Source organism: Salarias fasciatus, chromosome 1 (assembly GCF_902148845.1).
Source record: "Salarias fasciatus chromosome 1, fSalaFa1.1, whole genome shotgun sequence".
Lineage (NCBI taxonomy): Eukaryota > Metazoa > Chordata > Actinopteri > Blenniiformes > Blenniidae > Salarias > Salarias fasciatus.
In genome coordinates this window covers 32,536,095-32,563,734 of record NC_043745.1, presented here as the reverse complement: position 1 = coordinate 32,563,734, position 27,640 = coordinate 32,536,095, and the positions used below count along the sequence as shown (strand labels likewise).

The following is a 27,640-nucleotide window of genomic DNA, read 5'->3' as shown; positions in this document are numbered from 1 at the left end:
TAATATGCTGAACATGGCAATGGTTTAAATGAAAGAACAGCTGAAGGTAACTCAGCTCTGAGAGATAGAGGCTGTTTATTTCTGATTCAGAGATCACTGAAGTGGGCATGTTTAACGCATGACAGGCCAGGGGGAGTATGACTTCATTTTTTTCTCTAAAATCTGGTTTTTATTTGTCAAATTTTCATTTTGTAACCAGATTTTTTTTATATATATATATATATATATATATATATATATATATATATATATATATATATATATATATATATATATATATATATATCTTTGTTATTGGCGATTTAAGCACCTCCTTCACCTTGTAAATAATACTTACGATTTGCTTGCCTCCCCTCTGTAGGCTGGCTAAGAAGTCGTGGTTCGGGAACTTCATAAACTTGGAGAAAGAGGAGCAGATTTTCATTGTGATCAGAGACAAACCTCTGAGCTCCATTAAGGCCGACATCGTCCACGCCTTTCTCTCTGTAAGTCTCCACCTTCATCATCTTCAAAATGCTAACACTGTTCATCCCATTGCACCCTGCTCACTCCACAGAATGGCACCACAGTGAGATTTAGATGAGTTGTGCAAGTTTAATGAGACATTAAAGTAATAAACGGATGGATAAGAAGTGTTTCCTGAGGTGTTACTTCAGGCTTGGTGGTTCAGTAGAGGAGAAACTGTGAGACGTTTCCTTGTAGGTTTCGTCTTTAATTGGAGGAACTCAAAACCGATAAGCTGACAGAGCATTTCCACGTTAACGTTGACCTCAATCTGCCTTTCCTCCCACATCTGAACACCATGAAATTCTCAAGTCTGTGTTGTCTCAAGTTCAAAGGGAAGACTAAAAATTTTAAACGTCTTCATCATTATTTTTGCATGAAGCACATTTCCAACAATTTTCCAATATTTCCTGCAGCTCCTGAGGATGCCACACTGTCAAAATAATATAAAGAATGAATGAAGATCTGTAAGTTGAACCTGACTTGAGCAGAAGTCATCAGGCGAAAAATGTTTGTCAGTGTTCATTTTTGTGTGCAGAACTGTTACAATTCCAAAAAGGTTGTCAACATGTATGTCCTATGTTTGTACCAGCCGGATCTCCTGTAGGTAAAACAACTGAGAAAATCTGAATGAGTAGAATTGATCAACTGTCCTTAAATAAGTCAGTTTGAAAAATGTAATAAAAAGATTCCAGATACATGTGATGCGATGAATGGAGTGAACATGAAGTGGTATAGACGGTGCACCTCAACGTGTTCAGACGCACGTCTCCCCGCCTCCTGTCCTGACCTCCAGTCCGCCATCTTGGCTGAAGTTGACTCTGGATGAGTGACCCCACACCCTTCCTCCTCTCCTCCCCTCTCACTCTCAGATTCCCAGTCTGAGCCACAGCGTCATCTCTCAGACTAGTTTCCGGGCCGAGTACAAGTCCACCGCCGGCCCCACGGTTTTCCAGAAGCCGGTCAAGTTCCAGGTGGACATCACCTACACCGAGAGCACCAGCGCCACCAAGGAGAATGGCATCTACTCCGTCACCTTCACCCTGCTGTCAGGTGTTACGCCTCTCATTAACAATGAGCATTTGTTGATTTAAAGTTGCTAATGTTCATAACAACTGCCATGAGTTTAGTTGAATTTTATTTTACATTTGATGTTATATGCTAAATAAGGTAAATATTTTCACTTTCTCTGAAAGTGAGGTATAAACATAAAATAGCAGGAAAAGGAAATAATTTAGCCCAGTAATGAATATAAAAGAGGTTTTTCTACAGAAAAAAAAGCCCCAGTTAATGATAGATTATAGTAATCGCTTTTGATATAATGTCCCCAGCGTTTTATTAATGGACCTGCGGGTTCACTGCTTTCCAGCTGTGAATCTGAGAATATTTCAAAGGTCATGTAATAAATCTGCAAAGCTCAACCAAAGAACAAGAACATATTTCTTTCGTTGCAATTGAGCTTCCCCTTGTTGTTTTTACCCGTTATACAGTCAGATGGGATTGTGTCTCAGCTTTACAACATCCGAAATGGCACAAATAAGCACAATCAGTGATTCAGTGATGTCTGGTTTTATCGATGAAACATCCCTGTTTAATCACTTTGAGTAATTAAGAAAAATAACCGGATAAACGTCTTTATGTAAAAATCTGGGATATTCATTCCTAAAATAGTGAAATGATTAACTGTGTTGCAAAGCATCTCATTAATTCCACTTACGTTGAAGTATTTGTTGACAGTTGACGTAATGGTTCATAATGACTTGACGAATGAAATATAAAATGTTTTTTCCCGAGCTGACAGGGTTCGTGTGGGGTGTGGCCTGGTTCTGTGTTACGTGTGCCAATGAAACATTTATAAAGTGGTCGTGTTCAGGAGCCTCAACGTCTCAGGGTCGCTCCTCACCGCCGCTTTCCCACACGCTGAATGTTGCAGCTTTGTTTATGCATGTTTTATGGGTTTTTATCATTTACTGTTTATGGCTGGTAAAAAATGCGGACAACCAGAGCTCTGGGTTTCTGTGACCTCTCGATTCTTCAAAAAGGTGCAAAGAATACAAGTTAATGTGACTCAGAGACACTATAACAAGAAAAATAACACAAAAATAAACCAATATTCCCTTCGGTTTAAATTTGAAACATTATTTTTCTACAGATCAGGTGATCACTGGTTATATTTAATGAATTAACTTATCTTAGTTTATTATCTGAGTTTTTATAGATGCTTTAATTCATAGTAAAATGTTCCCAACTGGGACTGAAAAGCTGCTATAAGCCAGATTGAACTCTGATAGCATCGATTTGGAATCCATTTTGAATAAACTATGAACATTAATCAGAAATAAGCCTGAACCCTGTCCAAAAAACAGCTGGAAACCGGTATAAGACCAGTCCAATACCAGGAAGAACTGCAGAAACTCAGTATATGAATATGATATTCTAGTATCAAGTAAGGATCGACTGATATGGCGTTTTATTTAGGGCCGATGCCGATTATTGGTACTTATGGAAACCGATAACCGATATGTCGAACCGATATTCATTTGTAGTAAAAATGAACATTTTGGCGTCAAAATTTAGTTGCAGGTGGGACATTGTTACACAGCCCAGAGTAGTGACTTCAGGCAGAGAGAGAGAGAGAGAGAGAGAGAGAGAGAGAGAGAGAGAGAGAGAGAGAGAGAGAGAGAGAGAGAGAGACGGCTGTATATATGATCCAAAGAGCACGTTTTTAAATACATTTATTTTATCGGCCATTAGTGGAAAAAAAGGTTGTTGCCGATTATTAGAAAAATGCCCAATATCGGCCGATACTTGGTCGATCCTTAGTATTAAGCATACTGATTTTGTCTCAGTATGTACGCCAATTGTTTTGTTGATGATCCTATTATTCATCAGTACTTTCAAAATTAAGAGTTTTTTTTTGTTTTGTTTTGTTTTTTCCATTGCTGTTCTCTGACTTAATGATGTTTTTGCTTCTGTTTTTTCCATTAGTGTTATTGCAAAGTGGTTAGGTCAGTGCTGTTACTCTGTGCGTCTTTACAAGGCTCCGCTGGTTTCAGGTCCGAGCCGACGTTTCAAACGTGTGGTGGAGACCATCCAAGCTCAGCTGCTCAGCTCCAACGACCAGCCCGGCATCCAGCCGCAGATATCCGGTAAGTGGAGTGCCCCCTCGCCACTCGTCCCCGACTACGCCTCCCCCCCGTCCCCGCCCAGCGCCCCACCTCCTCCTCCTCCTCCTCTTCTTCCTCCACGTCCTCACAGCCTCCCCTCCCTCCTACCCAGCCACTCCTGCGGCCCACCTCGGCTCGGACCCGCTCAGCTAAGCTCGGCTCGGCTCGGCTCAGCACACTGCTTTAAGCACACGGCATCCCCACGTGCATGCCCTTGCCACATGCCATGGCGTGCACGCCGACACACACACACACACACACACACACACATACACAGTAGCAGTATTCAGTGAGCTCTAAGCGTGCCCTCACAGGGCTGATTATAGCCACTCAGGAGCTGCACATCCAGCTGTAATTTATCCTCCGCATAGAGCAGCAGCAGCAGCAGCAGCAGCTCGGCTGACTCAGCAGAAAGGAGCACACTCACAGGCTAACGCCCAGCCAGGCTAATGGATGTTTGCACAACTTTACAGGTGTACAACAACATCTGCAGCGTTTATGAGGGAGAGAAAGGTGATGAGTTCTCACAAAACACGTCCCACAATCCCCTGCAGTCGTCCATGACTCGATTGGAGATTCTTTTTTTGGGGCTGCCTATAAGCACATGGATGAATTTGGGAAAAAAAGAAATATGGAAGAATAGAAAGAGTGACTGTGTGTTCTCTGGCTGTCCTTGTTCTGTTAGTGTGACGCTGTCTCACATCTGTGGTTATTTACTTGATAATGGTCCCCTCTGGTGGTGGAGCAGAGTAACTACAACACACATCCTCACCCGCTGCACACACTGCACCTGCATGGAGTCTCTCAGCAGATAGTTTGGAGAGTTGGTTTCGTTTGTTGCTTGTTTGTTTTTGGCCTGATTGATTATTTTTTGTCAAATCCAAACTATCTCTGAAGTGGACCCAGGAGCACCGGTGTGTCTACTCACTGCCACAGATGGGAACTGTTATCAGGCTCTGTATGCACCACCACCACTGTGTAGATGTGCCAATAACCCACATCTCTGTCTGTCCGATCTCTCTCTGTCTGCTCTGGCCTGCCTCTCCATGCCACCCTGCTTCTCCTCATCCACAGTTTCACTCTAACGCCGCTCTGGGTGGACTGAATGTCACCAGCATGCTCAACATCAGATATAAGAAAAACCCAGAACCACACACACACACACACACACACACACACACACACACCATCAGATATGGCATGCTTTATCCCTGTGATATGAAGAAGTGTGTTAACTGTGTATTTTTGATGGGTGTTTCTCTGCGGTTTGGAAACTCTGCATGTGTTGTAATGAAAATGTACTAAACACCCAACAGCTCTGAGGACATGTCAACCCGATGGCCCTCTGTGCGTGTGTGTGTGTGTGTGTGTGTGTGTGTGTGTGTGTGTGTGTGTGTGTGAGAGAGAGAGAGAGAGAGTGCGTGGGTGTGTGCGTGCAGGAAGAGATGAATCTGAAAGAAAAGTGTCTGTCGTTGTGAATGTTCAATCATTTTCTGACAGTCTCATCATGAATCGGGTATTTCATGATAAACAGTCAAACAGCAGCTTGATGATTGAGACTCGAGGTTTTGAGATGACGAGGAACTGAATCCGCCTCCAGGACCTTCAGATCAAACTCCTCCGGTTTGATTTCGTAGTGCTGGTTCAGTGGTTCAGCAGGAGAAACTTTTTTATTCTGATCACAGGGTAAAACTAGGATCAATTCTCTAGGACACATTCTCATGACGGAATGTGGTGAATATTATTTAAAATCCCAAGATATATTCAGTAACCATCATTGTGCCAACAATAAATTATATATAGGAACGTACTTGATATGTCAAACAAAGCTCTGGCATGAGAATGGCTCTTGTCTGTTTTGGCTGTTCTGCTCATCAGCTGTTAAAATCTTTTATAATGTGGCAAATATTAGGAAATCTGCCATCCTACTACCTACTCATCCTCTGATATGATGAACTACTGTCCTACTATAACCTGAAAAAAATATTAACCGTTCACAGGCCTACTGTTACTGTGACAAATATGCTTAAAAAATGGTTCTCTGAAAGTACGTCTGTTATGTTGATTAATGTTTGATGTATTTTTCTTGTAAAAAGCAGTTTTTAAAGTCTTTTAGTGGAACAAGTCAGTGTAGAGTGAAGTGAATGAACATCCTCCATATCTCAGTGAAGACAAGTGTATTCAAGTGTAATCTTTGCTTTTGAAAATTGATAACCTGCTTTCTTTAATATACTATTGAGATTTCAGATAAAGTCACAACTGAAGAAAACACAAAGGCACAACAGACAACTCTAAACTTTAAAGTAATTTATATAGCAAAACTAATTCACTATTTTCTCTCAAAATAAAAAAAAAATGGAGAATACAAAGCAAAATTTACTTGGGGAAAGTTCTGTTGAGTTTGGAAACATCCAAATGAATAGAATAGAGCCATATATTGAATTTTTAATCTCTCACCAATCCATAAAGAATACATTTTTCCATTTAGGCTTTCACACTTGTTCCGGACTGAATTAGTGGATGTTTTTCTCTTCGCTTTTCCCGTCTTGAGCAATAAACCTCCCGGCACCTCGGCAGCAGTTTGCACTTTAAAGAAAGTAATTACCATTCAAGCTGTGAATAACTACGGTATGAGGCAGAAAAGAAAATAAACACCCTCGGCAGCTGACTGATGCTGCTCTTTCCTGAGCAGCTTGTGAAAAGAAGAAATGACCGTGTGTGTTTGGTGATCGGACAGCAGAATGCAGTTCACCAGCGATCCTCCGAAACTGATCCCGCCACAGGAGTCTTTTAAAACAAGGGTCACATGCTGGCCAGTTGGCTTAAGTCTTTGTGAGAACACCAACTGTGACTCCAGCGTGTGGAAAATGAGCTGAACATTCACGTGCGCGGCGTGGAGCTGGTGAGCAGGACTGTGATGTATTTGAAGCGCCGGGCCTCAGCGGCTTGGTGTTTCTGACGCTGTCCTCTGCTCTCAGATGGCTCTCAGCGCTCTGCCTCTTTGCCCAGTAAATCCTCCAAGCGTGGTAAGACCCAGAGCCACCGGCAGCTCCCGCCATCAAACTATAATCCCAGTAAAACCAAAAGAAAAACCCACCTTAACTCCGGCTTTTAACACACACCGGCAACATCCTGGAGGCTTGTCACCAACACACCCCGACCGCACTAACACCAGAGAGTGTGTGTGAGACAGTGTATGTGGGCTGAAGATTAATGGTTTCATCTTAACAAGTCATTTTAAGGAGCGGGAAGCTTCATCCCACACATCTGGCCCACATCTTCATATCAATAGAATTCAATTTGGTTATTGGTTTTTGTTTTTCCTCCTACCATGAAAAAAAAAATCTGAAAGGGGAAAAAAAAAATGCAAAATGACAACAGAACAAAAGAACTTGTATAACACATAAAACAAATAAAGATTTCTAAAATATGAGCATAAGGGTAGTTTTAATGCCAGAAAGAGTAGAAATGTATTTATTTATTAATTCAGTGAAAGGCTACAGCAAATATTTAAGAATATCTGATGTAGCAATAAAGACCAGAGAGTGGCCCTAAAAAATACACTTGAAATAATGCAATTAAACCTGCAATCGTCTTTATGGGTCAATAAATTACCAAAAAATAGTGAAAAATGGTTGAAAAGTAATTTCCCTGATGTCTCATGCTTCTTAACTTAAAATATCTTATACTCCAGTTTTTTTAAAAAACTTATTTTCTTACATGGAACCTCAAAAAATCTGCTTTTTAGTGGGTTTCTCTCAGCCCTCCGTCCTTCCTTTAACCAGTGAATGACTTGATAGGATGGGTGTGTTTTCTCACTGTGAGTGTGTGTGTGGCTCCTAACTTCTTTCTGCATGACGACGCTTGAGTTTCTCCCCACCTCCTCTGAAACTTTCCATATTTGCACTCACTGAAAAACCAAACAAAAGAAAGAATTTAAAAAGTGAGAGATTAAATGCTGAAGTCAGTGTGTTGAAACGGAAGGACGATGGTAAGTTATTCTTTCACAGTTACTGAAGTTTTGCCACCGAAGGACGCACTGATTGAAGACTAACCCCTGCAACGACCAGTGACTGTGTGTTAACGTGTGCACTGTGCTGTATTGTTGCATGTTTTTTTACTCATTCTTGACTGTTTGAAAAGCACTGAGCAAAGCCAAGCCCTGTAGTAACCGATGGATGTTGTTGTGATGGATGTTGGTACGATGGCGCTTTTCAGCGGGAGCTTCGGAAGACGTTGGAGCCGTTCTGTGAAAAGCAGGACGGACCTTAAAATGTGGACTTAATTCAAGTTACTAATGCAAACAGCTTCACCAGGATGCCAGAGAACAATACAGACTCTCTAATTAGGTTTTTTTTTTTTCAAGTTTGTTTAGTATTTAGAAGAATGAAGAAAGAAAAACATTGATTTGTAGACAAGGTAGTGGTAGGAGGGAAAAATATGAACCTGTTATATGATACAAATAACAAATGAACAGAAAATAAAGAACAACAAATAAATGGCAGAAAAAAAAAATCTGGTAGATAATATGACAAGGTAAGCGCAGCAATTTCAACCTATTATGTGATACAAAACAAATCAGAATCAAGTGAAAACAATCAAAGAGCAGAACAAAAGAAATGAAATTAAGAGACATTTTAGGACAATTCTAAAAGAAAATTTAAAAGTCATCATCTGGTACAAAATGGATTTAAGAAAGACAAAGAATGGAAAGAACAAAAACTAAAAGAAAGTTTAAGATGAGGTGCTTGGAAATGCAAAATTTAGGCTCATGGGATACAAGAAAGAAAGAAAGACTGGAAGGAGGACAGGTCGAATGAGGAGTCTGACGGTCAGTCAGACTTTCCTCGGTGCTGAAGCTGCTTCGCTCAGATTAAAGACAATAAGATGGTTTTCACTGCAGAGCTGATTCGAGAGGTCTTTGTATCCCGAAGCATCCTGGAGCTGTGACGGCTAAAGAAAGCTGTTTTGATAAAATCTGTAGACATTCTGAAAGTAAATCTCTGTTTCTACGAAAGAGGTTTTCTCCTCGGTTCTGAAGCCAGAGCCGCTGGTCTCTCCGGCGTCCTCCTGCGCTCCCGCTGGATCCTCCATCCGGCTGGAGAAACTGAGACTCTGAGGAACTTTAAGAAACTGTCTGTCTCCATGTCCTGAATTTACCCCCCCTCAAGAGTCTCCATTTCTCCAGCTCTGCTCCTCCTCTCATCCCTCCATCTCCTCCTCTTCCTCACGTTAACCCCATTGCTCATCTGTTGTTTGTTCTCTCTCTCTCTCTCTCTCTCTTTCTCTCTGTTTCTTTTCTTCCCGTCTGTGTAGGCAGCCCGTTGAGTAACTTCTTTGACGTAATTAAACAGCTTTTTTCAGACGAGAAGAACCTCCAAGCGTCCCACTCCCCCAGCGGCGCCCCCGCCACGCCTAGCTCCCCCACCAAGCATGCCCCCGGCAGCAAGCCCAGCCAGCCCCCGCCCAATGACTCCAAATGCCCCCCCGGCAAAGACAAAACAAAGACGGCGGCCGGCAACAGGACGCAGGAACAACCTTAAGGAGCGCTAGCTGTGCATGAGTAGCCGCGGTGATCAGGTCCCGACAGCAGAGAGGAGCGCTGCTAACTTTGCCCTTTAGCTCGGAGTGAAAACCACAAAACAGATCTACTTTTTGCCTATAAATTTTGTACTGTATGATGGGAATGGCTCTTTCAGTTCATAAGTCGATCAGTATTTTACAATAAGTAGCAAATGTAGCTTGGTCGTCCCCCGTCGCCCTCCCCCCCCCCCCCGTGTCCCTCGCTGTGTCCCCGGGGGTCTGTCGGTGGGTGTGTGTCCTCATCACATGTGTGACGGCTTCACTTGTCTCTGCCACCAGGGATCATCCATAATAGCTATTAACCTCGGCGGCCCTCCGAGACCAGTCGCCGCCGCCGCCGCCAGCTCAGCTCAGCTCAGCTCAGCCACCACAGTCTGAAGACTCAAAATAAAAAAATAAAAATAAGACAGAGGACCCCTCACGCCCCCCCCCCCCCCCCCCCCCCCCCCTCCTCCTCTTCCTCCTCTTCGAGTTCTCTCTCTCTCCGGCTGCATCAGTAGAGTCAACGCCGCCCTCCGCCGCCAAACCCGACACCAGAGACATCTCAGACAAGTTGTACAAAGGAGAAAAAAAGCCTTAAGACAGTGATGTTTGTCAATCTACACACACACGCGGACACAAACACACACAGAGACTCACACACCTCCTTCCTGTATCTTCCATTCCTCCCATGTGTACATAATTAAAAACACTTCTCTAAACAAACTTCTTTGCGGGATGTAACGACTCCGTTCGAGGATGCAGGAGAAGCAGCAGCAGCGCTGGACGGACGGACGGACGGACGGACGGACGGGCGCAGGCTGGATTGTACTTCTTTTTAATGTTGTGTTTCTTTGTGAGCGGCAGGAACGTTTCCCAGCTTTCTGTGAACAGGTTCTTGCGGTGAAAAGTCGCCCATTAAAAGTGCGGTGAAGACGGGAGCGGGGTGGGGGTGGTGGGGCTGATATTCTATAAATGAATGATCTATTCTGTTGTACAGACTAAATAATGTTGCGTATGTACAAAAAAAAAAAAAAAAAGGTGTAGTTGTGATATTCTGTTTTTAGAGCTGTCGTCTTCTTTTGGGGGGTTTGTGTTCCTGTAGGGGGGGAGGTCACACCAGCAGTTCACACCTTCAGGAACATCTCCAGCAATCCTGTGTTTGAGCCATCAGACTGTCAGATCAGACATGGAAATGCTTCGTCCCTGACATTCTGTACGTGTGTGCGTGTACACATCCGTATAATCATGCCGCACGCCTCAGTTTTTAAAATAGTGGTCATTTTCCATTTTTTTGTCAAAAAAAATGCATATTTGGGCATTTACTAGCTTGTTGACTGATCTTATGTCCAAAGTCAAGCTTAATAAAACCTGACAGGTCAGGTAAAACAGCAGGGAAAAGATCTTATTTCTGTTGAAAATGTTAGAAAATAAGGTAGCTGCTATGATATCCTGATATATCGGGATAACAGAATTAATCTCTGAGTAGGAAGCAATCCTATTTAAAAGATCGAAGCCTCATCGTCTGAGTTAACATCCTGATTTCAGGAGGCTGTTTTCAATTTTGGAAAGAGAGTTTAATCATTTAAAAATGTTTCTCAAGAACAAACACAGAAATAGAAAGCCATCATTGCTATCATTAATGTGTAAGTTGAGAATTAAAAAACAAAGTGATGCAAAGAAAAATAGATTCATTATCAAAGTGGTGCTACAACAAGTATCAATTCACCTGAAGTAAGTAGTCTGGTAATGTACTCACAGCTGTGTTGTTTTGCGGCGACACATCGGCTCAGCTGTCAGCATTGAGTGTGGATCAGTCTGGTTCGATCCGGTTCTGCAGGAGTTACATCAGTGGGAGGAAGATGCTCTGGATGGTAAAGATGTTCATGCTAATCACCGGTTCTGTGGATATCGGTAGATGAGTTAACTTAGCGTTACAAAATGTTTAAGCTGAGAGTTGGTTCAGTCAGCAAGGCAGAGAGACAGCAGCTCTGCAGCTCAGTGAATTGTTTTCAACCAGCTCATTGAAACTTCAGTAACCCGAGTAAAAGCGTCCTTTTCATAATTAGTTATTTTGATAAAAGTAGTGGCGTTTTAGTGACTCCTGCTTTCTAACAATCAGAAAATTTCTAAAAATAGTTTCAATTCTCAAAACTTTCACATGAATCTGACTCCACAAACAAAATCTAATCAGTCACATTTAGTCGATCATCCTGACATTGATATAAAGTTATTGCTTCGTTCTATAAGAGTTTAATTCTTGGTCTAGAAATGGTTATTCTATGTTGGGCACTTTTTCAGGACATGCCGAAAACTTGCTTCGCAGCACAGAAATTGTTACAAAACTTAGTATTTTTAAATTTCAGCTATTAAAACACTGCTTATGGGTTTGAACTTCTGGTGTGATCAAACCCGCTGATTTAATGTCTCATTTTGCACTTCTGACCAAAAGCCGGGTTCAGTTGCACTGCATCAACACCTTTTTTTAAAGTCTTTTTTTTTTCTTTTGTTTGAATTCTTTTGAATTATCTGCAGGTTTCAGACAATGTTGAACTGCTGTGTATATTTTTCTACTTTTTTTGTTCTTTTTTTATTATTTATTCTCGGTTATTTATATGAAAAATGTAGAGAATGTTTCTTAATGTCAGATTATTTAAGGATATTTTTGTCATGTTTAAGTTATTGGATCACATTTGTGAATCCTGCTTTTTGGTTTAGTTCAGTTCAGTATTTCCTGGCATTTTTCGATGAGCGAAACCTTGTAAAGTACGTTTTTTGGGAGAAATGATTTACCGTAATTTAAGAATGTAGACGTAGCCTCTTTGAGAGGAACAAACCCTTCGTTGATATCTGTCGGCTCCTTTTCTCCCCCCACCCCTCTGTGCGTATGAAGACTCAGAACTCACCAAACAAACACTCATCCTGTAAATAAGCCGAGTTTACTGACAAGCTTATTTAAAAAACCAAGGGGATTCCTACTCTTAGCTTTGACCTCGTACGGTTGTTTGCATGTTCAGCATTCGTCTTTTCTTTGCATGTCGTCGTTGGAATTGTTCTTCTCGTTCCCCTTCTCTCTCCACACTTATTTCTGTTTTTCCTTTATGTGCATTTGCTTTTTCTATTAATTTTGTTTTGTTTTTTTTTTTTGAATGATTTCTCGGCCGTCCTCTCTCCCCTTCTTGTTTTACCTTCTTTTCTTTTCGATCACTGTGCGCACACAGTAACCGTGCAATGCATCCTCCTTAACTCATTCTCTCATTGAGGGACCTCGCTGGCGATCGGGTCGCCCGCCCAGACCAGCTGGGCGGGCGTTGGGTTATCAGAGAGAAAAACTAAAAGCAATACCTTTCATCGTTCGCTTTCCTCTTTTTTCTACTGTGGGAATCCAGAGCACACAGAATAGACTCGGAGCACGGAGCGCTACTACTGAGCAGGATAACCACTGGCAATGTATTCCCTTGTGATGTTACTGTGAACAACTTCAGTGCTAAAGGAAATAAATCTGTTGACTTTGGAGCGCTTTGTGTGTGACGCTGGCTGGATCGCACGCGGGTTCAGTTTGATGTTTATTCACCAAAGTATTTACACATTTTACATATTCGGGTTGAACATGCAGTCACACATCCTCACTTCTCATCTGCTAAATGGAAGCTCTACAAAAAAAAAAAAAAAAAAAAAGGTTTCATTAAAAAAAAGTTGAACACGGTACATAAATATCTAAAACAAAAAGAGGTTATCTGTTATTAACAGCTTCTGCTCAGGCCGAAGCAGGATCGAGCACGTCGCGCTTAAAATTCCAAGCTGGAAACTTCCCAGTCACAAAAGAAACAGCCAACAAATAGTTCAGTCTGTAAAAAACTCAGCTATCGAGCAGCCAAACTGTAAAGGCTCATCTACTGACGCCCAGTCGCTTTAACCTGGATAACTGTGTAAACGTAGCAATTATTCTGAATAATCTCACATCTGCTACTTGAATCTCTGCAAAACTTCCCACAATCCTGTTGGGAAGTTTCCAGTCAAATATTCTGAAGAAAAACGACAGTTAGCTCGTAAATCACAGATGCTCAACAGTCACGTTCACGCTGACAAGCGCCAGATCATTCAGAGTGCGTCACTAAGTAACACTTTGTCTGAACCGCCAACTGCAGCCATACTGGTTTTTTTCAAGCTTCCCACCCTCCTCATGGGAACTTGAGTCGGACAGCACTCAGGCTTATACTTTCCAGTTAAAAAAAAAAAAAGACAAAGAAAAAAGAAGCCAAAATATTGACAAATTAGATTCTTTTTACAAATGGTTCATTTTCATCATCTACTGAACATTTTCACTGGGTTCATTAGTAAAAACAAAATAAATATGCAGTACAAGGCAGTCTGTTCTTCTACAAAGAGATTTACAGTATGGCTACGATTCCCAATCACACACACACACACACACACACATGTCTGGTATCTGGAGTGTTTCCTACACTCGACACGCAGCGTTCAGGCTGTACAGTCTGCAGACCAGCATCGCCTCCAGGTCCCCCAGCAGCCCCGGGGGCTCGGGGCCGCGGTCCTGCCTCGGGGTGGAACTGGTGTTTGGGCAGAGCAGCTCCTGACCGAAGCCGCCCAGCAGCAGGCGGTGGAAATCCTCCCGGTCCAGGAGGCGGTCCATGTTCTGCAGGAAGAATCCTTCACAAAAGCGGCAGAGCTCCGCTGCTCCGTGATGCTACAAACACAAACATATTTATTCTTATTTATGGTCAAACACTTATTTTAATTTTAGTTTAAGTCACATGTCCTCATTCAATTGATAAATATTCTTCCACATTAAGAAACAGCCTCCCTCGCCCCTCCGTCTGCACCTTGGCGGTCTGGTAGACGCTCACAGCGTTGTCCAGAGTCAGACTCCTGGACAGCGCCGCCTCGCAGCTCCTCTGCAGACCCCGGAGCTGGAAGAAGACGGCCACCGGCAGCAGCTACAAAACACACGTTACAGAGAGATCACACACCTCGTCTTCTCACAAAGGATTGTGGGTCTGAAGATGAGCCCTATAAATCAAACCTTCCCTCCAGCCAGCAGGTGTCAGAAATCACAACAGGTGAGAGATTTTACCTTCATGGCGTCCAAGTGAGACACGGTGAGACCGTCTGTTCCTCCACAGTACAGAGACTTCATCATCGCCTGCAGGGAAACACACACACACACACACCATCAGCTAAATGAGCCACATCTGCATCAAAACAGCAGGAGGAGCGTTGGTTTTCCTACCTGGAAGGTGCAGTAGGTCATGTGACTGATGTGGATGATGTCCGTCGAGTCTGCCAGCATGTGACGAAACCTGTCAGGATGAAACACAAGTTTACAATTACAGACGATCGTTCATCACATTGTTTGATCATCAAAGTTAAACTCTTCATAGAGTGACAGCTCATTTTGAGCACCTTTGGTGTTAAAATGTAACTAAGTGGAGGATTTCCGACCTTTCGGAGGCAGACATCAGCAGCACCCGATGAGCGAAGAACGGCCGCCCTTCCACCACGAAAGTCACGTCAGACATCTCCTTGTTGTTCAGGAAGTGAATATCTGCACAGGGACGGTCGGGTCACTTTTCTTTTCTTTAAATCACACTTGTAAAATCAAAGTGAAAGGTTTGTTACCGAGCTGCGTGGACAGCGAGACGTCCAGCGGCGGGACGGGGGGGACCGGAGCGCCGCCGTAGCAGTGAGAGAACACCGAGGCCAGCCGCTTCGTCACAACGTAGTCCTGCAGGAGGGAAACAGAAGCAGGTCAGAGAGAGGTCTGACAGCAGCCTCACGTCAGCAGGAGAACTCCGTCACGGGGCGCCACCTTGCTGGTCTGCAGCATGCTGAACATGAGCGGGACCCCCGTGGAGAGCAGCTCGGGGCTGTAGTCCTCCGCCCGGATGGAGGGGAACTCTGTGAGGAGCGAGACGCTGACCTCGTCCCGGCTCAGCTGCTGAGCCCTGCGGAGCGACTGCAGCCAGATGTGGAGCCTCCAGGGAACACCTGCACAGACACAAGTTCCAAACAGGTTTTTTTCCTGACATTTGCTGCTGTGAATGTTAATGTTAACATTTCATCCACAGTAAATGAACACCAACACTAACATTTTCAGCTTTCTTCAACAATCTCCGACACAACCCTCATTTCAACACTCCTGTTCCCTCATGTTACTTCACACAGAATGTTAGTCAGTCAGTAAAAAACTGCTAGTAAAGAATTTCTATTTTGCTTCAACTTAAGCGTTCAGGCTTTTCTCACCCATCTCCCGGAGCTCCATGGTGACGTCCAGATACCCGTGCTCGGCGCTGTAGTACGCCGCCTGCTGCAGGGCTTTCATCCTGGCCTTACACAGCCTGGGAACTGTACTCGGAGGCTGCGTGGGTCGCTTCGCCTCCTCCTCCTCTTCCTCCACTCCTTCGGCCAGGATCTCCTCCAGGGAGAGGATGTCCTCCTTGCGGTGCTGCGGCTGCTGCAGCAGCCTCCGCACGATGTTTCTGCAAACATGGAAACAGAAACTCAACCAGAGGTGGAAGCTGATGAAGCAAAAAGATTTCATAACAGCACAATGAGAGGAGTTTCTATGTCCAGGTTGAAGTTGTGGGGAGCTAAAGTTAATCCCAGAAGCCCGGTGAACCCAGCAGCTCTTAGAGAGCGAGAGTTTGGTGGATAAATGTTGGATTTCAAAATCTTTGTCACAATATAAGATGTTAACGTTAACTGCACTTGAGGGCAATAAAAAGCAGAACCGTTCATCTTACTCATCAACTGAGAATCATTATTTATTTTATTTAAAATGTATGTAGTGATAAAATCATACATTTACCTACAATTGGATTTTTTTCTCTAAAATGAAAGGGAACAGGCTTTCCCTTGGCTCCCACATTTCTGTTGTTCCCTCTTCTCCTGTAGCTCTCTGGCGCCCCCTCATGCCACAAGCATGCCTTTGGATTGTTGAAAAAGCAGGAAGCCCAGACCAAACCCCAACATGCACAAGACAAATATGCAACCTTTATGCAGAAACCTTCAAGTTTTATGTGAATGATTGATCCAGCAGGCCTCAGACTTTTATTGATATCCATCCCTTTTCTACAAATAATTTCATCTTAAGCCACAAGAAGACAGCACAAAATGCACAACGCTTTGCGTGAGAATGTGTGTGGGTGTGTGTGTGAGTGTGTGTGTGAGTGTGTGTGTTCTCAACATGCACATTCATTTTAGCCTGAATGAGACAGAAATAAATAGATGACTCCATTTTGTGTCCTTCAAGCTTTTTCATGCATGATTGACTTTAAATGATGTAAAAGAGAGAGAGAGAGAGAGAGAGAGAGAGAGAGAGAGAGAGAGAGAGAGAGAGAGAGAGAGAGAGAGAGAGAGAGAGAGGGAGGGAGGGGCAGAGGGACAGAGGCTGGGACACAGTGGAAAAACTCCCGCTGGAGACGACGGAAAAAACAGACATATGAGGATGGAGCCGTTCAGGAACAGTGCATTTATGTAAAAAGTTTCATAGAAGGACATTTTTGTTGTTTTTACGACACTGAAGTCGTGTGGTCTCTTCTTTCACCAGAACAAAACCTCTGCTTCTACCTCGTCTCCCTTCTTTGTTTACTACTGGGCCACACATTGGGTGTAGTGGTTAGCACTGTTGCCTCACAGCAAAGAAACCCTGGTTTAATTCCAGGTAGCGCTTCTAAACAGAGTTTACTGTTTTCCCTGGGTTTCCTCAGTGTACTCCACCTTCCACATCATCAAAACATGTTTGGTTGATGACTGTAAATACTTAGTGCTCATTTCAGTGTTGGGGATTTAAACTTGACTTTCAGTCACGATCAGCCTGCACGGAGATGTGCTGCTGAGCCTCACCTGTGTCCGTGTGCTGCCGCGTAGCTGAAGCAGTTCATGTCTTCATGCAGCGGCGACGTCAGCGTGTTCCCATGATGCACCCTGAGCAGAGGGTCGGCTCCGTGGCCGAGCAGCAGGCTGACCATCTCGTAGTGACCTGAGAAGATGGAAACGGCCTGAAGCTCAGTGTTTTGTGTGCTTTGGGCTGCAGGGGGGTGTTGAGAGACGGGGATACCTGCAGCAGCAGCGAGCTGGAGCGGCGTCTCCGCTGAGCTCTCCTGGCCGTCCAGCAGGGCGGCGCCCTCCACGTCAGCCCCAGCCTCCAGCAGCAGCTGTCAGAGGAACACACAGCGATGGTACAGGGCTTTTTGTGTTTCCTTAACCTACTTATTGTACGGTACATACGGTAAAACTATGTTGATTACAGAATACTGGCTGCTAGCATACACAGACTTTTGGACGATGCTATGCTTCCAACTTTGTGTCAGAAGTTTAAGCAAGACCTTATTTATCCCAACAAGTCTGTTTTTGTCAATGCCTTCATGTCTCCATACAGAAGTGGTTTGATGAATATAATCTGAATGAACCTGATCCAAAACCTCTGGGAGAAACTTAAAAAGAACGAGGCCAGGATTTCTTGGCATGGATTCTTGCAGAAATGCTCCAAAATGTTATGGAAACCGTTCAAAAAAGAGTGGAAACTGTTATAGCTACAAAAAGAGAGGCCAACTATATCGTAAAGCATCTGCTTTTGAACGAAATATCAGTGCAGTTCCTGTTTGTATAATGGATTATGGACACTTTTCTCGCTACAGTGTATAGTTTAAACCCTGTAGAGTTTGCAAAAAATATGAAACTCAAAATCTTCCCCATAAAATTCCACTGAAAGGAATTAAAATCACAGGTAGTCAAAGTTTAATTGGGTGAAAACAGGCTTTGTTCTTTTTTCCCACCATAAAAATCTTGCTCCGCAGAGCAGAAAGGGAAGTTACTACTGCAGTTAGTGGGAAGAAGATGCTCTGAAATCTGGATCTTAAAAGAAACAGATGTTTAAACTAATGACAACAAAACCACCAACATGGATCATAGTGGACTCAAGGGGTAGAACACACACGCCAGTGAGTGAGAAGGCAACAAACATTTTTGCTAGAAATAAGAGTGATGTGTGTTTTAAAAGTCAACTCCAAATATAAAAACATGCGGTAGTTTGACATCCTAGTAGCAGTGAATGAATGTTAGATAAACCTAAACCGCCCTCTCTGAGCGGCCTGCTGCTGTTGTCTGCACTCACCTGAGCCACGGACAGGTGAGCGTGCAGCACAGCGAAGGTCAGCGCCGCCCAGCGCCGGCTGCCGGGGTGAACAGACGGGTGTCTGGACGAGCAGCCGGGAACCTGCACGGAAACAAGACTCCAGCTCAGACACAGAACCGCGGGGGGCGGGGGGATGTTCCAGCTCCTGTGGCTTCTACCTGCAGGTCGAGGCGAGCGCCCGCCTCGACGAGCATCTGCACCAGCGCTTCATCTCCGGCTGCAGAGGCGTACATGAGAGGAGTCATTCCCTGCAGGAAGAAGGAAGAAGGAGATTTTTCATGAGATGTGAAACTTTTGAAACCTCACATAACAGATTTATTATTAATGGCTTTTTTATTTTATTTCCCTGCTTTTTAGTTTGTGCCTGTGAGTCAACTCTGTTCATATGTCTTGATTTCAGTCGTTGGCATTAAATTTTCAATCAGCTGTTCCAACCATCATGTTGACGGTGGAGACTCGTGGCCACTGACCTGGTCGTCCATGGTGTCGACGCCCTCGGCGCCCAGCAGCCGGGCGGCCTGCTGGACGAGGTCGGCGCGGCCGCACGAGAGCATCCTGAAGCCCAGATCCTGCCGCAGTTTGTCCAGGGCGGCTTCGGCATCCAGACTTTTGAAGGAGTGGAAACAGCTCTCCAGCCTGCAGGGAACAGAAGCGTCAGGTCCACTTCGATCCTGAGAGGAGCTTTTTATTCCTTCACTCCAACAAACCCTGTGTGGAGCAATTCTGTCAAAAGAAATAGCATTCTGTTCGTCCTCTGTAGTGAGTCGTACCTCAGCTGTCTGGGTTCGCAGTCCAGTCCAGGAAGGAGCTGCCGGGCCGTCTGCCTCACGTCGTCGCTGTCCACCAACAGGCTGCGGCGATGCTCGGCGTGCACGATGGCGACCCGGATCCACTCCATGAGAGGAGGGAGGAGCAGGAACGGCCTGGAGGGGGGTCAGACGGATCAGAGGACGACACACACCGGGACATTTCACTCACTCACACACACCTCTCTCTGCTCAGCGTCATAGTCGGTGGTTCCAGGTTGGGGTTCTCCAGCGACTCCATCTGTGGACTGGACAGGAAGTAGTAGAGGGTGCGGAGGGCGTCCGGGGCCCAGGACACTGGCGGCTGATTGGCTGAGCGGGTGTGGCAGACCGACGTGTTGCAGCTGCGCAGACGCTGCATGTGGTGCATCGCACGGGAGACCAGATCGCCTGCAGGAGGACGGAAACCATCAGCATCAGCCAGAGCTTCTACCCACTCATTCATTCACTCATTCACGAAGAGGTGGAGGGCTGCGTTCATCCATGGATTCAATCAATTCTTGGATCAGTTGGGTATGATTACAGATGGGTAAAATAACTGGTGAATGAATGAATACATCACTGATGAGATCAGTCATTGGTACATTCATCATTTCATTTGTAGAATTCATGCAATGAAGTCTGGATGAATGGATTAATTGTTTCATTCGACAATTCATGGATGAATTTTCCATTTCAGCCCAAATAAATTCACAGATTTATGGATTGATTCAGCAAATCATAGAATCTTTCATACGTCCATTGGTTCATTTATTCATGCTAAATTTAGCTCTTAATATGGAATGATAGATTTGTGGTATTATGGACACATTAATGGATTTTTGATTACTTAATTGATGGAATCATGTGTTTATTTTCTAATAAAAACTGATTTATTCTCCATGGATCTTGTTGAGCTTCAAACTGAGATTTATTCTTAAAAATCTAAAAATCTAAACGTAGCAACAACAGAGACAGAATGCCAAAGAGAAACAAGGCAACATGAGCTTGTAGAGAAACTCTCGGTCCATTAAACTCGTCGGCAGACGGTCCATAAACTGGTGTGAGCACTGAAGGCGCCTTTTCATGCCCTCCTGGTAACGAGCTCTGGGAGGATGATGTACGGTGGCCTGCAGGGCGTGAAGGTGCCCTTGTTTTCTGGACACAATCCGCAGGTTGTTATGTAACTGAGGGGGAGCCGGCAGTCACTAATGACGGCTCCCAGGAGCCCGTCGCACCTTAAATAAACACACGGAGCACAGGAGCCGAGTGTGGCCGCAGTGACACACACACACACACACACACACACACACACACACACACAGACTCACTGAGCTCGGTGATGCTGCCCACGCAGGTGGCGAGCAGAGCCTGTTCCAGGGTCCGGAGCTCCAGCTGGATGTACGCGTCCTCCCTGCTCTCCATCAGCTTGGTGTACGGGCTGAGGTGAGCCGGCAGAGACAGCTCACCTAAAACAACGAGCAAATTTAATAAATACATTGTACTTTTTAGTCGTGCAACAACTTCCCACTTCGAGCTTTTTTAAACCCCAGGACCAAACCTGGACCATCAGAACAGAGTTAACTAACATCAGAACGGTTTCAAGTATTTCGGGCCCTAGTAGGAGAAACATCCAAAGGACAAAACATTAAAGGTTTTAGAACCTAGAAAGTAGATAAAACAGGTATACACACACACTCTTACACATGCACACACTCCCTCATATGAGATCCCACCCATTGTGCCCCTTTGAATCGGGTATTCGCTGACTCCTGACTTTCCACACAATGGAAACAGCACCAGGGCGGACGATCTGCAAAAACTGAAGCCGAGCACGGAGAACATACTCAACAGTCTGCAATAAAAAGTCTGCAGAGTTTTAAAAAAAGACATAAAACTGATAAAAGACAAACCAGTTAAACTATTCAAATAAATAAATGAAAAGGGACAATACAATCAAAGTTAGAAAGAAATTATGTAATAAAATAAACCAAAAATATATGAATATGTTCAACAAAGCATGACTGAAAAAGTAAGAAAGAAAAGAAAATGATCTGATCCTTGAATGAGTAATAATAAAACGTGTCTTGTTTTTCTTTGCAGAACAAAAAAGGAGCCCATGAATAATATACTGCATTTCAGCAGCATGATTACTATATAGACCTTGTTAAGCCTGTTTTTCCTTTTCCTTTTTTATGCTTAATCAATGTGGTTTCACCATCAGACAACACAAAAGCAGCTCTGTAGAGAAATGGAGAAATGCCCTCAGAGCCCTGACCTCCACCTCTGGGCCAAACGGAGGTAAACAGTGCCAACGCGTAACAAACGTCTCGATTATCAGGCTGAGCTGATCCATCACGCACACCTCCGCTCCCGTCTGGAATAAAGACACCTTTGCTTAAAGAAAGGAGAAGTGAGCGAGTGAACGAGCGAGCGAGGGTGGCAGATAATTGCTGCCGATTGCCCCGCCGTGTTTACAGACAGGGGTCAGAACAGGCATCTATTCATGGCGACACAACAGGAGACCAGTATGCAGCAGACAAAGCACAAATCACTGTTTTCTAATCCCTACCTGTGTTACCCCCCCACCCCCCACAGCCCCCACCTCAGCTCCTGCGTCCAACACTGGTCTGCTTACTGCACAACCAGGAGTGATTAAGTCATTTCCTTTGACTCACCGCTTGTGTGTACCTGTGGCCGAGGAAAAACAAGGCTTAACAACTCCAACCCCCCCGCAAGTCTGCAACCGCATCCTCAAAAGAGTGACTGTACTGTATTTGTGTGTGTGTGTGTGTGTGTGTGTGTGTCTCCCAAAATGAAAACAGAGGCCCGGTCGCCGTGGAGTGAGGACAACAGCTCTTTTCTGTTAGGTGGTATAATACAGCGAGTGTTTGGTGGAGGACAGCAGGAGTACAGAGCGTCGGGGGTCGGAGGGTCACCTCAGGGGAGTCTGGAGCCAGACGCAGAGAGCAGGACCGATCAGTTATATTTCTCATTCAGTGACGCTACGGTTCATGTTTGAACAGTTAACGAAGTCAAAATTGAAAGAGAGCTCTCATAAGTTCATCATGCTCATAATCTAATAAGTTATTATCACAGACCTGGTTATTATTGAAGCAACATTACAAAGAAATGCCATACCTGCTGTCTACTCTGTGGTAGGAAAAAAACCCACTGATGCCAATGGAAAACATGCAAATCCCAACATGTCCAGACTTGAATCAGATGAATTTCTATGTGAGGCGACAGAGCGAACCACTACCCACCGTGCCACAGTCAGGGAGCTATTCAATTCAAATGAACAAGATAACCCCAACAAACAAAACAAAAAGTATGAAGAAATTCAAACCGTCATCAACAAATAAAGGAATCATTCCTGCAGGTTGAAATGAAGCATCCTGAACCAGGAAGACAAAAAAAAAAATTGTGATTTTAAAATATCAAATTCTTCTACATAAGCTTTTATGTCGACTGTATTTAAGCTGATTTATTGCGACATGCAGAGAGAAATAAACAGAAACCTCAGCCTCAGCTGTAATTCTTCATATGCAGTTACTGTAAAAACAACAGCCGAACTACTGCAGCAAACATAAAGAAGCTTCGAGGTCTTTTCTTATGCAGAAACATCAGTTTCTCACTCTCACTGTGAAACACAGGAGCAGAATTGGCGGGAAGACATTGTTTTGGTAGGATAATCTGTTTAAAGCTGAGGTCGGTGAGTCTGGAGCCCGGGTGAGCGGACACTGCTGGCTGGAGGCTTTAGAGATATGCAGCAACGAGGCAGCGTGAACACAGAGTTAAACCGTCCTCCATGACGTCGTCAGCCTGATTGATCTCTCATCTGATCAGCTCCCTATCAAGTCTCACCCTGGGCTGCATTAGCATGAGAAAACACTGCAGGGGAACCATTCTTTGGTGTTTCGAGGCTTCAAAGTCCAGATGGAGATAACATTAGATGGCATTAGGTCGCCGAGGGAGGGTTGCATTACTGACCGCTCTGTGCTTGGACTCATATGAGACACTTTCTCCAGCTGCATGCCTGTAATTAATCTTCAGTCTGAATACCAACTCAAAGCGAACACACTAAACACTACAGGACAAGGGAAATTAAAACGAACCAAAGACACGTCATTGATCCATCAAACAGGCCTTCTTTATCACATATTCAGCCCCTCATAACCATAAAGGAGCTAATGCCCTGTAAATCAAAGCGTAGATCAGACATGGGCCACATGTGGCCTCTGTCTGTCTTCTTCGCAGCTCAAGAGATTATTTCCAGAAATGAAAGAAGTTCATGTAACCACGTTTCAATGAACTGCAATAACCAAGACAAAAAGCATACATTCTGACTCAATGAGCTGAATTTTATTGATTCTAAATCTTAAATGAGCTGCTTCAGTTCTCATCCAGTGATAAATCTTCCATTAAAACTTGAATCCGTGGTGAAGAGGATAGAATCATAAATTGATGATCAAAGTTACCATATATTGTATATTCATATATTGAATCATTTAAACCCTACACTGCCTTTTTGTCTCTTATGTTTCTGTTTATTAATAAACTCATCATTACAGTCACAACTACAAACCAAAATCTTAACACAGCTCTTAACACGTGCTGTTATTCACATTGTGGGTTTGGGTTTAACGTTGGTTTTAATGTTTGATATGAGGAAGTCCTTAAAGAAGCTCCATCTTCAACACAGAGTCATCCGATTCAGGGACATGGCCGACTGCAGCTGACCCCAGCTGAGGGTCAAAGCCAGGTACAACCTGAGAGGGTCACCGCTCCATCGCAGGTCAAACAGAAAGACGCTCAAGCACACTCTCAAGCCTTTACTCTGGCGTGCAAGGTATTAGGAAATGAGAGGAGGAACTATCCAGGCTCTATAAAACTGGAAATGGGGTTTTAAAACGGGGGAAAGTGAGTCTGTAAGCTGATCTGTGCAGACATGTCTGAGTGCTGCGGTGTAAATCTCAATTCTGCATGATGACCTTACAAGCTGGGTCTTTGGAAACGTTCAGCAGGAGTGGCAACATGTTCTTCTGTTTCATCAGCAGATCAGAAGGAACCGTTCTCTGGTCGGAGAGCGCGGACGCTGCGTGTGAGAGTTAACGGGTCGCCTCCCCGGCCTGTTTGTTTAGCCTGGGCGGACGACACCAGGAGGCGCGAACCTCGCGCTCCGCCGCCTGAGCGGGAAAGAGAGCCCCTTTGTGTCGGCCTGGCGGGTCAGAGAGTAACAACACTCAGTGGTTTACTGCTCCCGGTTCTTCCGGCCCGTTCTCATGGGAGAGAGAAAGGGGCTGTGCAGTGAGAGGCCTGTTTCCCAGCATGCATCAGGCAGAGGGATGCAGCGCCTCTGTGAGCAGAGCCTGAGTTTACTGTGACCCACTGACCCTTTCTTCACTCACCTCTGCATCCATCAGTGGCCAGTTTGAAGCTCTTTTTACATTCAGGGTGACCTGAAGCTGAAAGATCCTCAAGGCTCAACAAATGCAGCTAAAATAAGGTTTTAAAACTTTTCATAGTGATGTAAGCCGACTGTGGATCTGCACATAAAGCAGAAATGAAAAGATGAATAGATGCATAAAGATCGATTTCTACAGTGGTTAACTAAAAACCTCAGTAACTCAATGTTTAAAAGTTTAGTAAAGCCACATTTTTGTAAACAGACAGGTAATGGAAATGTTACAGAAACTGCTTGACTTCCTGCAATTTGCCTGCATCTGTTTTCTAAGCAGCTTGATTTGGGGATGACCTTTGACCTGAGATCACATGTAAACATGTAGTTTTATCACTTTTTGCATAGTGCAAGAGAGATGGAACTGAGTTAAGTTCTGGAGGTCTTTATCATAATCATTGTTGATGCTGCACTTTCTCCCCCCACACTGTAAAATATCTGTGTGTAACGTTTATCTTATTTAATGCAAACATTCTGTAGTTAAGTGAATTAACTGATCGTGTAATTGGTATTGTAAAAAAGTCTGCTGTTCTTATAGTGAATTTCAATGCAATGACAATATATTTTCCTCTGAGGTTTTTCTGTGTTGAGTTTACATGTCTGGTTTTTTCCCGAAGCACAGAAATCATGCTTTTGAGGTCGACTGGCGACAGTAAACTGATAATGAATCTGTGTGGTCGAGGTGTAACACATCTAGAAGCTGAATGGATGTGGAGATTTTTAGTCGTTCGGGTTTAGCTGATTTGACTCAGTCTGTTTAAATATCACCAAATAACATTCACTTATATGTTAGTATTAAGGTTGATGGTGAAGAGTTGTTGAACATATTATAGGTCAAGTAAGGATCATGAGTGAGTCTTACTAGTTTGTTTTATCAGTTGTCAAATGTGTTTAGAATTCCAATTTTTGGGGGGTTTACATACAATGGAGGTAATGCTGTTTGGGAATGTTTTCTTAGATTAACACAACTTTTGTTGAAATAACTTGCACTCTTACCTTCCACTTATTTTTTTTGCAAAGAAAGTGTGAATGATACCTGTGGCCTTACCTGCTCTTTTTGGAGTTTGTCTTGTCTGCAGGTTTCGGTATTTATATTTCTACGATAAAAATATCTGAATTAAGATTCTGGAATAATATGATGATAGCCTACAAACGATGCACTGACCTTGAATTTTGTGTATATCCTTCATCTCAGGTCTGTATTGCCCAGATTTCTCTAAATATCCATGAATTGTCAGTTAAGCACAGATTTTACAGTAAAAATGAACCAATAATAAACCCCCAATCTTTTAAATTTGACAAATTAGATGTATAATATGTGTAAAACATGTCTGTAACAGACGTGGCCAAATATTCATCCTTTAGGTTTGATTGGGAAAGTTGAGCATCGCTGGTGGAACTTCAGCATCTTTTACCACATGAACTCACCGTGCGCATTTTTTCCACATATGAGATGCTCGTAGACCTGCAGCAGCCCCCACAGCTCCGCGTCGTTGTTGACGGTTCCCTCCAGCAGCTCCGCGGTCACCGGGCCGCAGGTGCTCCCTTCCTCCTCCTCCTCTTCCTCCTCCGAGGTCAGCCGGGCCGCCAGCAGGGCGCGTCTGGTCACCTCCTCAGCCAGGCTCTCCACGCACGCCGTCAGGCACACCGCCGCGTACTCGTGCACGCGCACCGACACGCGCGTCTCCACCATCCACCTGAAGAAGCGGCCCACGCTCAGCGCGAGCCCGCAGCGCGCGGACTCGCCCCGCTGCCGCGCGGTGTCCCCGCAGCTCATGCAGTGCAGGGAGGCCGCGCGCACCGCGGAGGACACGCACTTCTCCGCCAGGCTCCAGCTCAGCACCAGCCGCACCGCGCTCTGCACCTCCAGGCGCGTGCACCGCCGGTGGAGCTCGCTCAGCCGCTGCGCCTCCCGGGAGATCCGCACCAGAGCCCTCCGCAGCAGGGCGCTCAGGCAGCGGAGCGCGTCCCCCGTGAACGACGCGTCCGAGCCGGCCACTTTACGCACGACGTCCCGCAGCTCGTGCTCCGTCCAGGGATACTCCTCCAGCTCGGGCAGGCACGGGCACTTCGCCAGGACGTCCGCCGCGTCCTCCGGCAGCGTGCTGACCGTGTCCCAGCTGCCGTTCCGGCTGTACAGGGAGCCGGCGCGCGGCCAGCAGGCTCCCCGGGGAGGAGCGCCGGAGAGCGGCAGGGACCGCCGCGACCTGCCGGAGGACGACAGGCTGAGGGACGGGCACGGCTCCCCGGCCACATAACCCGAATCCAGGCTCAGACCCTCCAGGGTTTTCACCAACACACTGCTGGACATGACGAGCTGAAGTCTGATAGCTTTGGAGCTCTGGAATCACTTCACGCACCGTGGAAACCGGAGCTGAAACTTTCCATGAACCCGAGCTTCAGTGTGGAAATGTCTCCGTCTGACGCGGGGCTGCTCAAACTGCTGGACTGCGCCGAACCTGACCGCAATTTAAAGTGGAACAAAAGTGTTTTAGGGACGAAAGACCAATCAGGTCGCGGTCCGGCGGTCACACAGGTGTGATACAGTAACACGACAGCGCCTCCCGGTGGACAGAGATGGAACTTAAGGGGAAAGTTTGTGAACTACGAGTTTTAGCCCCAAAGGTCTTTAGAGTCTATCAGCCAGTGGCTGCAACTGATCTTATATTGCTGCTGCCGTTCTGCTAAAATTAAAATTATTTTTCTTTGTTTGTTATGATGGGTGAAGCGATGTTTAACCCTGAGAAACCCTGAGAAAAAAACAATGTCCTTACAGACACATTTCTCCTGGAAATAATAGTTAAAAAGGATGTACAGCACATCAATTGTTATGTTTTACTTTATGTTGACAAAAAAGTTTGTTTGGCTGCATCTACTTGAATGATCTGTGATGCACTGGATTCATCTGAGGTGAGACGACTTCTCTGCTCTGTTTGAATGGCTCCATTTTAAATATGAAAAGGGTTTTTTTTTTCCTATTTATTTACTCTTTTGATTATACACA

General features: G+C 44.7%; 2 protein-coding genes across 10 annotated transcripts in view; one reads left to right on the top strand and one right to left on the bottom strand.

Moving 5' to 3' along the window:
- The window catches only part of LOC115392472 (serine/threonine-protein kinase BRSK2-like), a 151,771-nt gene extending 141,425 nt beyond the window's left edge, over positions 1-10,346 (top strand). For 6 of the 9 annotated variants that reach the window (XM_030097161.1, XM_030097133.1, XM_030097097.1 and 3 more), the window contains 5 exons: positions 362-485; positions 1,377-1,557; positions 3,561-3,653; positions 6,650-6,697; positions 8,988-10,346. In XM_030097161.1, coding sequence (XP_029953021.1) covers positions 362-485; positions 1,377-1,557; positions 3,561-3,653; positions 6,650-6,697; positions 8,988-9,214 — 673 coding nt within the window. In that variant the 3' untranslated portion in view covers positions 9,215-10,346. The remainder of the gene's footprint in view (positions 1-361; positions 486-1,376; positions 1,558-3,560; positions 3,654-6,649; positions 6,698-8,987) is intronic. The other 3 variants (XM_030097115.1, XM_030097107.1, XM_030097142.1) reach the window with 2 other exon arrangements.
- Positions 10,347-13,590: 3,244 nt separating this feature from the next.
- Positions 13,591-26,947, bottom strand: LOC115392515 (ankyrin repeat and BTB/POZ domain-containing protein 2-like). The gene is made up of 17 exons (XM_030097187.1): positions 26,065-26,947; positions 20,507-20,644; positions 19,379-19,586; positions 19,161-19,313; positions 18,861-19,026; positions 18,549-18,638; positions 18,370-18,471; positions 17,314-17,410; positions 17,100-17,235; positions 15,498-15,733; positions 15,064-15,242; positions 14,874-14,979; positions 14,697-14,799; positions 14,485-14,554; positions 14,329-14,397; positions 14,078-14,191; positions 13,591-13,941 (listed from the first exon to the last, which is right to left on the bottom strand). Exons 1-17 carry the CDS (start codon positions 26,945-26,947, stop codon positions 13,696-13,698), a joined length of 3,096 nt encoding a protein of 1,031 aa, XP_029953047.1. The 3' UTR covers positions 13,591-13,695.
- Between the last annotated feature and the right edge of the window lie 693 nt (positions 26,948-27,640).

Coding starts and splice junctions, on each gene's coding strand:
- LOC115392515 (XM_030097187.1), bottom strand. CDS start 26,947: ATGTCCAGCAGTGTGTTGGTGAAAACCCTGGAGGGTCTGAGCCTGGAT. Junction 14,192..14,328: donor CTCACTTGGACGCCATGAAG/GTAAAATCTCTC, acceptor TGTGTTTTGTAG/CTGCTGCCGGTGGCCGTCTT. Junction 13,942..14,077: donor GCGTCTACCAGACCGCCAAG/GTGCAGACGGAG, acceptor TTGTGTTTGTAG/CATCACGGAGCAGCGGAGCT.